This window comes from Watersipora subatra, chromosome 9 (assembly GCF_963576615.1).
Source record: "Watersipora subatra chromosome 9, tzWatSuba1.1, whole genome shotgun sequence".
Taxonomy (NCBI): Eukaryota; Metazoa; Bryozoa; class Gymnolaemata; order Cheilostomatida; family Watersiporidae; genus Watersipora; species Watersipora subatra.
In genome coordinates, this window is record NC_088716.1 from 50,323,926 (window position 1) to 50,337,494 (window position 13,569).

General features: G+C 37.8%; 1 protein-coding gene across 3 annotated transcripts in view; it reads right to left on the reverse strand.

The window, feature by feature from the left end:
* LOC137404680 (3-beta-hydroxysteroid sulfotransferase-like) overlaps nt 1-13,569 on the reverse strand; it is an 80,438-nt gene that overhangs the window by 27,940 nt on the left and 38,929 nt on the right. For 2 of the 3 annotated variants that reach the window (XR_010979731.1, XR_010979730.1), the window contains exons 6-8: nt 7,647-7,824; nt 6,718-7,131; nt 5,243-5,417 (exon numbers count right to left, since the gene is read on the reverse strand). Coding sequence is in view for 1 of the 3 variants with exons in the window: in XM_068090914.1 (XP_067947015.1) it covers nt 7,016-7,131; nt 7,647-7,824 (294 nt within the window). In the remaining 2 variants the exon portion in view is untranslated. Of the gene's footprint in view, nt 1-5,242; nt 5,418-6,697; nt 7,132-7,646; nt 7,825-13,569 lie in introns of those variants that run through there. The other variant, XM_068090914.1, reaches the window with a different exon arrangement.

Consider the following 13,569-nt stretch of genomic DNA (forward strand, 5'->3'; position numbering starts at 1 on the left):
GGAAAGCTGTTCAATGCTCCTAGGCAGCTTTATGAGTGGTTACGTGTAAGCACTATATAATACATTTTCATAGAACATCCATAAAACTCACCAAACACTCTGTAAGATAGATTTTCTTGTGATAAACAAATACTGAAAAAGTATTTAACTAGTGTTTATTCTACCAGATATATTTTCTAGGTAGCCATTAGCTAAAGCTGTTTTACATGCGTATGTGTCAGTCTTGTTTATTCAGGTAGAATATATAAGACCAATATTTTAGGCCATTCAGTACAAATCTTCAAATATTATGTGATGAACTAAATCTATTAATTGCTCATGACGAATTGCTTTCTTCTGTTTAACTTTTGGAAGCAAAGTGAAGCTAGTTGATAAATATACCACTAGAAGTTCGCGATATGGCAATTTAATTTTTTGATTGCGAAGGTAGACGATGTAAAAATTGCAACCACTTAAAGAAATATCCCCAATCATATAAACGATATAATAGTGTGATGATTCATTTTACACCTGATGATTTTAAGAGTATGTGATACTGTAACTAGAACACACAGTCCATCTAGTCTTATAATAGACTCATTCCATGGCCTTTCACGTGCATTGGTATTCATAAAATAAATGTTTCTGATTATCATGAACACAAAACAGTTTCTTTCTAAAGTAGAATATACAAATAAATAATATAAAGTTTTTTACATGATAAAATCGCGATATCTCATGAATTATCAATAAATAGACTATATATCGCGATATAAATCTATAAATCGGGATATATCATGAATCATCGATAGATAGACGATTCACAATATATCGAGATTCGATATTGCAAATTCGCACTATCGAACCCTCAGGTGATTTTTGGAAATCGCGAAGCTCTATATGCCACGTATATTCATAGCATAGGCTTTAGTTGCTAACTGACCCAACATTTGGTAGATTTCCGCTGAAAAACTGATGCAACCCTTACTTTCTCTAACATCTTCCATACCGCACAAACTACTATGAAGCTAAGTGCTTTTGCTTCTTGACAAACACATTCTCAGAGGGATAATTTATTGATAGCATCCAAATCAGCGGTGCTTGTACGTAGCTTCTTTTAGAATGGTGCAGGCAAGAATCGAAAAACAATTTTATTTAAGATAAAATGTTTGAAATTAGTACTAATGCTACTAAATGATGAAGATATTGACATTGTGTCTCCGAATAATGCAATAAAAGGTATTTGGTATTTGGGATTGATATTTACTAGACCTAATTCTGTAAAGTCTCCTGGCACTTTCATTTAAATTTGAATATTAATGAATATTTCATTGAGTGAAAGGTTATTAGTTTAATCGGTGAGGGAGACAATTTATTTAACTTGTCAATGTGTCAGGCTGACACTATGAATACCACAAGTCCTTGCCAAGGTGTTGTAAGAGTACGCGTGCCCCACAGGAAACGGCAGTATTTAGAAATGCTGTTTGGCAGACCGTCAACTGCCATAAAATTCTAAGATGACCTTCCCAAATACAACAAGGTGTGCATGTTTGTCGTAATGCAATACTTATATAACTGAAATATTTGATCTTGGAGATGATCCTAGCTTTCAACATAGTTTTTTTTAAATATATTGATTTTTTAAACGAAGCAGAACCTCATCTACGCAGACAACAATAGCTGATTTGCTTACAAAGTCAACATTAGGCAAAAAATAACTTTTCTGACTTGCCGTGACTAGTGTGAAGCTGTCGCAATGACCAAAGGCTACCAGCAGATGCCGCAATAAGCTGATGCGATTAACTGATATACCTCCAAGCTATCATAAGGTTATTTTAACGCGTGATACGTATGTAACGATACGATGTAACGCGTGATACAACCTGTCTCTATCTCTCGTAATCACATCGGCTATTGCAATAAAAGTCGAGTCCTACGAGGCTCTATTGGCATAAATTTTATCTTATATTTGCTTGTGTTGGCTAGAATAAAATTTTAAATCCAGCCACAGATACATTATTACCAATGCCTCAAGCGCCTCAAACAAGGAAAATTAAAAGCTTGTCATATTAGCTTTTTCTAAATGCTGTGTAAACATCTTAGTACCAGCTACCAATTCTACCGGTCTACGGTAATTCTGTCAAGCAAACTATGTAGAAAAAGGTCTTTGTATCGACACAGTTCCATCGCTACCCGCACTACTGATATACAGCCCCCCAAAAGCCCCGCCCACATTATGCCCGTTGCCTATCCTGGGGGGGGGAGGGCTGTATATCATTGTCCACATCGAAAACTAGTTTCTTACTAAGTAAAATAAGCAAGTTGCGTCTTTGAAAAGATTATGTGGCGAAACGAACTACATCTCTAAAAGTCATGTACAGTGAATAGTACAGTCGACTGTCAACGTTATCGAGTCATTATTGGTATCAATTTGTAGAAAAAAATTCACTGGTCACATTTGATTAGTTGATTCAAGTATTAAACCAATGGTCGAGCTACGCAAAAACGCCTGTCCATGCAGCTCTGATTGCACTTTATAAATCCATCTATCAGACATGATTTCAGCACAGGTGTCAACGGGGCTATGATGCATTCAATGTTCTGCAAATCATGTTTTGCATATCTTCAAATATATTATTTTATTATATAATTTTTACAAACAAAAAGTTTTCATCTCATAAAGCTCTTATTAAAAATATCTACCCGAGTCATGGCCACTCACATAGTTACAGCTCATACAATAGGGCAAATTCATCAACTGCAGCAAACTCAAACAAAATATCATGGTTTATGCAGCACACATTCAAGTCTCTCTTTCCCATTTATGGCAGTTTCCACACTGACAAAGCTGCTTTCGGCTGGTAGGACCACATAAACATCCTGTAATCAATAAAACAAATGCAATAAATATATGTCATTCATAGATATTTAATTCTAACGCGCATCTACTGAAAGCTTTCAAATTGGGAGTTAGATAGATTGCGAGTGTAATTTTAAAAATTAATAAATGTTTAACAAAAGCATAAGTACGCCAAGCCAACGATTCGAAGCTTTGGTTCTGGAAGTTAAAGATGTGCGTTGATCAATTGATTTTCTTCCCTTTTTACAAGTGAGAAGTGAACATCTAAAGTGAAATCATAAATCTAAATTACTAGCTAAAACTACTAAAGAAAATTTGAAGCAAATATAGCTAGGTTAAACCATAAAAAATTATAAAACGATGATTGGTACTAGCAAGAAGTTATTATTCTATTAATTAGTAAATAATGTATTCGTGAGTACTAAAAATATTACCTTTAGTATATTCATCAATCTAAGCCATTGTATTGCTAGATGCTATAGATTAAAAAGAAGCCGTGGAGAACTCATTGTGCGCCCTTATCTCGCACTCGCACACAGGAAATTAAATTATAACCTCAAACAGGGAAATATAATCTGAATGTAAACACAACAGTATATCTATAGGAGACTCAAATTAAATGATAAATTTACCTCCATTCTCCTATTTTCCTCTGTAGCACTTTAACCACCAGATGCTCAGAAAACTCGGACTCACCTTTGCAGTAACTTTACAGTAATTTTTACAATTCTGTTGTTCGTCAATAAAATGTGTCGATCGAGTAATTCATTGAAGTACCGATGTTAATTAATTTAGTAAATATCGATGTCCATGCATTTTAATAATAGAGTAAAATCCCTAAATTTGAGATCACAGACAACGGGTTTTACGAGTGGTAAAATTTATTACGACCTATATAAAAATTTCGTGCTGATGATTGGCTAATGAAGTGATCCTATTTTATCGCTCCTTGACTCTTTTCAGATGTATCACTAGTTACGCCACGAATGAAGCACCCGCTGGAATGTGAGCTTTTTAAAAGATGACCTTATTCAAACGCATATATCTCTGAACAGGGCTAGTCTACAAAGACAAAAATGACACCAAATTGTAGCTGATTTTTGAGCCTTTTATTGGTCTTTATTTCATTAAATCGACCTTTTTGACGCAACCACATCTTTAAGATGTCGAACTGGCAAACGGGAGTTACTGAGATCAAATCTTCTGCTTTACGGTTTCTTTATTCAAAGATTTTAATAGCTATAGATGAACATATACAGCGACGGATGACCAACATTGAGAAATATAAATAGTGATACCTCTATACCTCGTCTTTTCTCCCGAGTGTGGAAAAAGAGAGAGACCAAGGTTTATAAGGCTAACTATGAGATTATTGAAATTAAAATCAAATTTGAGAACTTGCACGGACTTGGCGCTTCAAGTTATCTAGAATTTGTTACGTAGTATAAAGCAAAAGCTTTACATATCCCTTTACATTAAATGTAAGTGGAATTTATTTCATAAGAGGTTTATGTTATAGGAACTTTATCGCATTGGACTATATCATTTGTTGAACATGCAGTTTCAGACTTTGCTCACATGCATAACCCATAGAAGCAAATCATGGATTGGTTTTAAAAAGATGTAACACGCTCTAAGATGTTTCGATCATTATTCACAAATTGATTATCAATAAATATGCTTTCATGCTATTATAATAAAATATGCTAAATATGCTATTATAATAAACATAGCTTCTGCTACATGTTTCTATGATACAACTAGCACAAAGCTTATTCTTACCTCATTTAGCTAACAAAAGCAACCAACTTTATTTACCATAATAATATATATTTACGGCAGAACGCCATGGCGAATCCATACTACACTAATGATATTTTTTGTTTTGTAGATCACTCAGTAAGGATATAAAAATATGCTCTGCTTTAGTGTCAGCAAAATGAGTAAAATGGGCATCTGATCACTCAGTGAAACATCTGGATTTGTTCAATCTAGGAGCCTTTTGTTCTCCTTTTTGGTTACAAATTGAGTAAATAAAACAGAAAGAAAAATCAATGACATAAGACAATTACAAATTCATTTTGATTTGAAGGTTAACTTAAAATGTAAGCAGGAATTAACCCTAGCAGAGACATCTAACCTAGAAGAGACATCTAACCTAGCGGAGACATCTAACCTAGCGGAGACGTCTAACCTAGCGGAGACATCTAACCAATGATATACAGCCCCCAGGGGTGGCTGTATATCATTGATCTAACCTAGCATATGTAAACAAGTGAAACGCAGATTTTACTTCACCTGATATTACGTTTTCACGATAACTGTTTGTTCTATTTTTGGCACGTAATTGAAAACGTTTTTATGATTACCAATGCTAATAAAAATTTATCCATACATACAAACCTGGTTGGGTATGGTTTAAATGCAAATTATTGTATTTGGCTGGAAGCTTGTGGTGATGTCTGTAGAGATGTTCAGTAGCATTGGATGGTGCTGAAGGATTTGTAGAGCCATAAGCTATCCAGATGCACACGAAGACAGCTACATGAACCACCAATCTATGCATATGTAATTGAACCTACAAGACAACAGCTATACTGAAACAAGACAAGCAAACCAAAGCTGCCAAGTATACCAGATAAGTCTATATTGCTAGCAAGAGGATCTTTCAAAGCTATTGAGATTCAATAGACAGTTTACTACTAACCACATAGGTTTTGGAACTAAAATTATTTGGAATAATTTATGTAAAACATACAGTAATGGTGTGACAGCACATAGAACACACCTGTGTGACAGCACATAGAGTAGCGGTGTGACAGCACAGAGTAACGGTGTGACAGCGTAATATCAACAATAGATTGTGTGATAGCAAGTATTGGTCTTACCACAAATATGTTCATGAAACTGAGAGTTAATTTAACATGAAAATAATTAACAGACAATATAATGCCGTAGCTGTGTGAGCGAATCAAGAATAAATGCAGTGATGTAATTAAGAAACAATGAAGGAAACTTTAATAAACCAGTGCTCATTTGACTTGGGCTTCATGGGCATATCAAATAAGGGTCCGCTGACTCCCACAGAAACCAACGTATGCTCTGAATCTGTACTCACATAGCACCTCCTACATGTTCACCAAGCGCATAACTCATCAGGGGATTATAGCAAGAACTGTAATAGTGCTATTGAATGATTGCTGTATCATATAAAAAAGGAGCTTTTGAAAAACAATCGCTTATTGAAGAGTGACCACTGCTGACTTTTGTCATGTCTACTTGCAGCGTTAGCTCGTTTGCATTCACATTTCACCTGTTCTTGCGCTATATTATTAGAAATTTATAAAAATAATTTTAGTAGTGAACACAGCAAAGTGGTCTTATCGACGTAGGTTTCACATATGTGTACAAGTGTACAGATACAAGTCATGATTCAACGCAGCACAGTAAAACTTTAGACAGTAATTCTAATTATGACGCAAAAATGCTGCCTGACCGCATACCACAAGTACCCTGAGACACGAGCTAAATCTGCCTCTAGAATGGACCAGTAGAAAACATGACAGAATGAGCCCAAGGTACAAGAAGTATATCTAGCTCTAGACATAAGCTCGGCATTTAAAAACAATCAGACTAAGGAGCCCCCTCACCCCCTTCCCTCCTCGTAGCTTTTGCAAGAACAGTAAAATACTCATATATCTGATCACATTGTCCTCAGGTAAGCAGAGTTTCTTCAATTCACCACAATACTAAGAATAAATAGATTTAAGAACACTAAAGTACAGACAAAAGCTGATAGAAGTATATCAAGAAACTGAGTCACCAGATTTATTGTGAGTGATCAAATAGTTATTGCACTAGTGTATAACGATACTCACCATTTCTGAGCTGAGCCGGTGTGTTACTTCCAAAAGCATTGATTCAAACCAAAATAATGACTGGTAAAAAAGTCAATTTAGTATTCATGTTTGACTCCGCCTTCATCCAAATATTGCCTTATAACAGTTGCTGAGTCTACCCAATAGCTGAATGACTTGTGGAATAATGGCAGAGATGCGGAATCATGTTAGCATTTCAAGATGGACATAAATACTAGTAGCCTACTAGGAACGACTTTTTGTAAAATTATAACTTCTCCAAAATAAATAATAGCAAAAATAGTTAGCCATGGTTGAGTCAAATGTATTCAATGATGCTCCTAAGTGAAGAATCAGATAAATGGATGTTGACTTGTGTGTCCAAGGAAGCTATCATTTCAGAGTTGAAGTGCTCTCTCCAGTCCCCCACAACTCCTAAAAGAAAGTAGGGAACTTGGGCGGACATTTATTTTTTGGCATCAGACAGAAACAAGATGAAACTTCACTCTCCTACCACAGCAATGGCTTACCAATCCCTCCTACAGCAATGGCTTACCAATCCCTCTGACAGCAATGGCTTACCAATCCCTCCTACAGCAATGGCTTACCAATCCCTCTGACAGCAATAGCTTACCAATCCCTCCTACAGCAATGGCTTACCAATCCCTCTGACAGCAATGGCTTACCAATCCCTCCTACAGCAATAGCTTACCAAACCCTCCCACAGCAATGGCTTACCAATCCCTCCTACAGCAATAGCTTACCAAACCCTCTCACAGCAATGGCTTACCAATCCCTCCTACAGCAATAGCTTACTAATCCCTCCGACAGCAATAGCTTACCAATCCCTCTCACAGCAATAGCTTACCAATCCCTCCCACAGCAATAGCTTACCAAACCCTCCCACAACAATGGCTTACCAATCCTCTCACAGCAATGGTTTAACAAACCTTTGCGAAGAAATGGTCCTCCCTGAGTAAATCCACTTTCTCTTAACCAACTATAATTTGATGCTGGGTTACTTTGCATTTGGTCAAAGCTACAGTACTTCATGAGAGCATTTACTTGTTCAGGTGATAGAGATTTTTCTAGAAACTCTCCAATGATTTCAATCATTTTTTGTGGATTCTACAAAAGGCCATACCAAAATGTTCAATAGCTTCAAATATGTATATTCTAACAAGTCAGGCGAGAGTATGACAAGCTGAAAATGTAAGGTACTAAGTTTCATGACTCGTTTTATTACGACAACGTGATATATAATGACAAATAAAAATAGATGTCGGGATCCACATGCACACAAACCATAACATTTACACCAACCATAACATGTCCACGAACCATCATATGTATACCAGCCCTCACGTGTACACCAATCTTAACATGTACACCAACCATAACATTTACACCAACCATAACATGTCCACGAACCATCATATGTATACCAGCCATCATGTGCACACCAATCATAGCATGTACACCAACCATAGCATGTACACCAACCATAACATTTACACCAACCATAACTTGTACAACAACCATAACATGTCCACGAACCATCATATGTATACCAGCCATCATGTGCACACCAATCATAGCATGTACACCAACCATAGCATGTACACCAACCATAACATTTACACCAACCATAACTTGTACAACAACCATAACATGTCCACGAACCATCATATGTATACCAGCCATCATGTGCACACCAATCATAGCATGTACACCAACCATAGCATGTACACCAACCATAACATTTACACCAACCATAACATGTCCACGAACCATCATATGTATACCAGCCATCATGTGCACACCAATCATAGCATGTACATCAACCATAACATGCACACCAACCATAGCTTGTACACCAACCATAACATGCACACAAACCATAACATGTACACCAACCATAACATGTACACCAACCATAACAGGTACACCAACCATAACAGATACACCAACCATAACAGATACACCAACCATAACAGGTACACCAACCATAACAGGTACACCAACCATAACATGTACAACAACCATAACAGGTACATCAACCATAACGTGTACACCAACCGTAACACGCACACCAACCGTAACACATACACCAACCATAACACGTATACCAACCATAACATGTACACCAACCATCACATGTACACCAACCATCACATGTACACCAACCATAACACGTACACCAACCATAACACGTACACCAACCATAACACATACACCAACCATAACACGTATACCAACCATAACATGTACACCAACCATCACATGTACACCAACCATCACATGTACACCAACCATCACATGTACATTAACCATAACACGTACATCAACCATAACATGTACACCAGCCACAACATGTACACCAACCATAACACGTACACCAACCATAACACGTACACCAACCATAACACGTACACCAACCATAACACGTACACCAACCATAACACATACACCAACCATAACACGTATACCAACCATAACATGTACACCAACCATAACATTTACACCAACCATAACATGTACAACAACCATAACATGTCCACGAACCATCATATGTATACCAGCCATCATGTGCACACCAATCATAGCATGTACATCAACCATAACATGCACACCAACCATCACATGCACACCAACCGTAACATGTACACCAACCATCACATGTACACCAACCATCACATGTACACCAACCATAACAGGTACACCAACTATAACAGGTACACCAACCATAACATGTACACCAGCCACAACATGTACACCAACCATAACACGTACACCAACCATAACACGTACACCAACCATAACACGTACACCAACCATAACACGTACACCAACCATAACACATACACCAACCATAACACGTATACCAACCATAACATGTACACCAACCATCACATGTACACCAACCATCACATGTACACCAACCATCACATGTACATTAACCATAACACGTACATCAACCATAACACGTACACCAACCATAACACATACACCAACCATAACACATACACCAACCATAACACGTACACCAACCATAACACGTACACCAACCATAACATGTACACCAACCATCCCACGCACACCAATCGTAACATGTATACTAACCATCACATGTATACCAGCCATCACATGTACACTAACTATCACATGCACACCAACCATAACATGTACGCCAACCATAACATGTACACCAACCATCACATGTACACCAACCATCACATGTACACCAGCCACAACATGTACACCAACCATAACATGTACACCAACCCTCACAATGTTTTTCTTATTACAACAGGCAAATTGAATACCATGGAAACTTTTCACAAATCTTTCGATGATTTTTACTTAGTAAAATGAGAAAGTAACTCGAGGGTGGTGCTCTTAAATAGTAAGTCAGCTGTTGTGACAACCTAGCCAATGAAAGCAACCGCATTGCATGCCATAAGCTTCTAGCTGGGCACTCATAATGAGACACAAGATAGGCAATAGAAACAATCGTCAGCTCCATGATATGCACCATGGTAAGGGCTAAAGATAATATAAAAAGTAATTTTAGCACAATAGAATTTTATTTTATGGAGCGTAAACAAAATAATGATGGGAGATGACTAAATAAGTTTTATTGAAAGTGATCAGCGTTAGGCTTATTAGTTAGCAATTGAATGCTCAGAGGCCATTTACCCACAAATAACACATAGCTGTGGTCAAAGCACACCCTTCATTAAAAATACTGGAAATATCTACTTGAAAGAGCATATGACGGGTAACACAATCAATAATTGTCACTTGATTATTCAGCTAAAGTACTAAGAGACACCTATTCAAACTTCACAACTGAGAGAATCTGATTATTTGGCAAGAATAAACTGCCGATATGCTCTGCCGTCATCAGGATGGTTTCCATTTGTGGCACATATTGATTATAGCTAAAAGGTGGTTAAAGTTTTGCGAAAGCCGGTTGGTTTGGAAAAAACAGAAATAAATCGTGCTTCAAAATCTATCATGACAGACTAAATATGGATAATAAAACTATGGTTAGCTTGACAATCGGTGTGTTTCCGTAATTAGAATATTGGTTCTTCACATAAGACCTTGATACAAGAATGCAAAATGGCAGAAATTCTAGCTTATGAAAGGAGCTGTTTCCGTAATTAGAATATTGGTTCTTCACATAAGACCTTTGTCATGCAAGTGCCTAGTATTACTGGTACTTTGCCAACAAACATTATGCTTTTTAGCTAAAGCTTTATACAAGCTAATATTATATAGTACTGTCTCATTATAGCTATTAATAATGCTTGTAGCTTTTTACAAAGCTTTTCTATGACCAAACATATAAATACTTGGGTTTTCTGTTATCAAATCAGTTGTCTCTGGAGTGTGCAATAAACCATTTCTCTAATTTAATACTCTATTTAATTGCTTCTGTGCAGAAACATAACAGAAGCTAATTGGCAACAAGGATTTCTCTTTTGAACAGTTACAAAGAGTGTTGTTCAGATTTTATCATTGATAAAATCGATACAAAGAGTTCTAGTTTATTACAAGAGTAACTGTTCAAAATTGCACCACTACAATGGCAGAAGTAGCAGACCTGATCAAGCTAATGCAGAAGCAGCAGGAGGACCAGAGACAGCAGCAAGAGGAGCAGATCAAGCTAATGCAGAAGCAGCAGGAGGACCAGAGACAGCAGCAAGAGGAGCAGAGAAAGCAGCAAGAAGAGCATAGACAACAGCAAGAAGAGCATAGACAACAGCAGCATGAGGAGTTCAAGCAGCAACAAGAGGAATACAGACGTCAGCAAGATGAAAGAATGGAGGAGAATAAGAAACTGATGGAGCTACTACTACAAAACCTACAACGGAAACAAGAAACAGCTGCAACCGCTGTTCCAGCCTTCCCAGGTTTTGACCCAACAGCAGAGCTACTAACAGATTACATAGACAGATTCAACACATTCATTGCAGCAAATTCTATTCATCAAGACAAGATTGCTGGCACTTTTCTCACCAACCAACAGCCTACACTCTACAAGCAGCTTAGTAATATGGCAGCTCAGCTTTCAACACCCAAGCAGATCAACGACCTCAACATGGATGAAATACTGGAATTTCTCAAAGACCAGTATGACCCTAAGCGCTTCATTGTTAGAGAGCGTTACAAGTATTGGAGTGACATGCAGAGGAAACCTGGAGAAACTATTCAAGAATTAGCTGCCAGAATTCGTCAGGATGCAACTACATGTGCCTTCATAGACATTACAGATCCATTAGATGAGGCTCTCAGAACAAGATTTATCTGCTCTGTAAACAATGAAGCAGTTCTCAAATCTCTCTTCAAGGTCAAGGACAATGAACTGAACTTCAACAAAGCTATACAGGTAGCACAGGAAACAGAAGAAGCAGCTAAAGTTGCCAAAGAGACAGTTTATGGAAACTCGTCTAAAGTCAACAAGGTTGCTCAACAGAAATCAAGATACAAACCAATCCAGAAAAACAACTCTACACCTGACAAGCAGAAGGAAGGAAAGCTATGCTACAGATGTGACCGAACTAACCATACAGCGGATGACTGCAGATTCAAAGCAGCCACCTGCAACTTTTGTTCTAAACAAGGTCACATAGAAAGAGCATGCAAGAAAAAGAAATCATCTGCAGCAGAAAAACCAGTAAAGATGATAGAATGCACATCAACCAAGATGGTGAAACTTGCTGAAAACATCAAACTGGAGGGAGACAACTTCACACTTGAACTGGACACTGGAGCATGTGACAACTTCATCTGTAAATCAATATGGGAGAAGCTAGGAAAGCCAAACCTAAAACCTACTACAGTTAACTACAAATCAGCCTCAGGACATCTCATAGAGACGCTTGGCAGATGTGAGCTAACTGCCCAATTGGATGCACAGAAAGAAGTCAGACTACCATTTGTGATTAGTGCTGTACAAGATCTCAACCTACTAGGAAGAACTGCTATACAGCAACTAGGCATCTCTATTGATGACAAGCTACAACAGAACCTTGTATCAACAATCACAGAGAACCAGCCAGATGGGAGGTTACAAATCAAGTGTAAGGAGATGTGCAAAGAATTTCCAGAAATATTCAAAGACGAGCTAGGATGTCTCAAGAACTTTGAACTAGAGATAAACTTCAAACCTTCAACAAAGCCAGTCTTCTGCCGACCCAGACCAGTTCCTATTGCCTTGACAGAAGAGCTCAACCAAGCATACGAAGCAGGTGTAGCTAAAGGCATATGGGAACCAACTCAATTCAACCAGTATGGAACACCAGTTGTACCTGTACGCAAATCTACAACGGGTCAAGCTGCAGGGAATATCAGAGTATGTGGAGACTACTCCAAGACTATCAATAATCAGCTAGAAACACATAGGAAACCTATCCCACTACCAGAAGATCTAATCAGAAAACTAGGTGGAGGCTATTGCTACACAAAGATTGATTTAGCAGATGCCTACAATCGAATATTGTTGGCACCAGAAAGTCAACGACGGCTAGCACTATCAACACACCGAGGAGTACTACTACAGAAAAGGTTGCCCTTTGGCATAAGCTCAGCACCAGGGTATTTTCAAGAAATCATGGAGCAACTGACACAAGACCTCCCAGGAGTAGCAGTATACCTAGATGATATACTAGTGAGTGGAGCCAATGCAGAGAGCCATCTACAAAACTTACGTCGACTTCTTCAAAGATTAGAAGAAAGAGGGCTCAGATGTAGAAAAGACAAGTGCTGTTTTGCTCAACCTACAGTAGAGTATCTGGGACACAAACTCACTTCAAAGGGAATCACTAAAGGAAAGAAGGCAGATGCAGTACAACAGATGCCAGT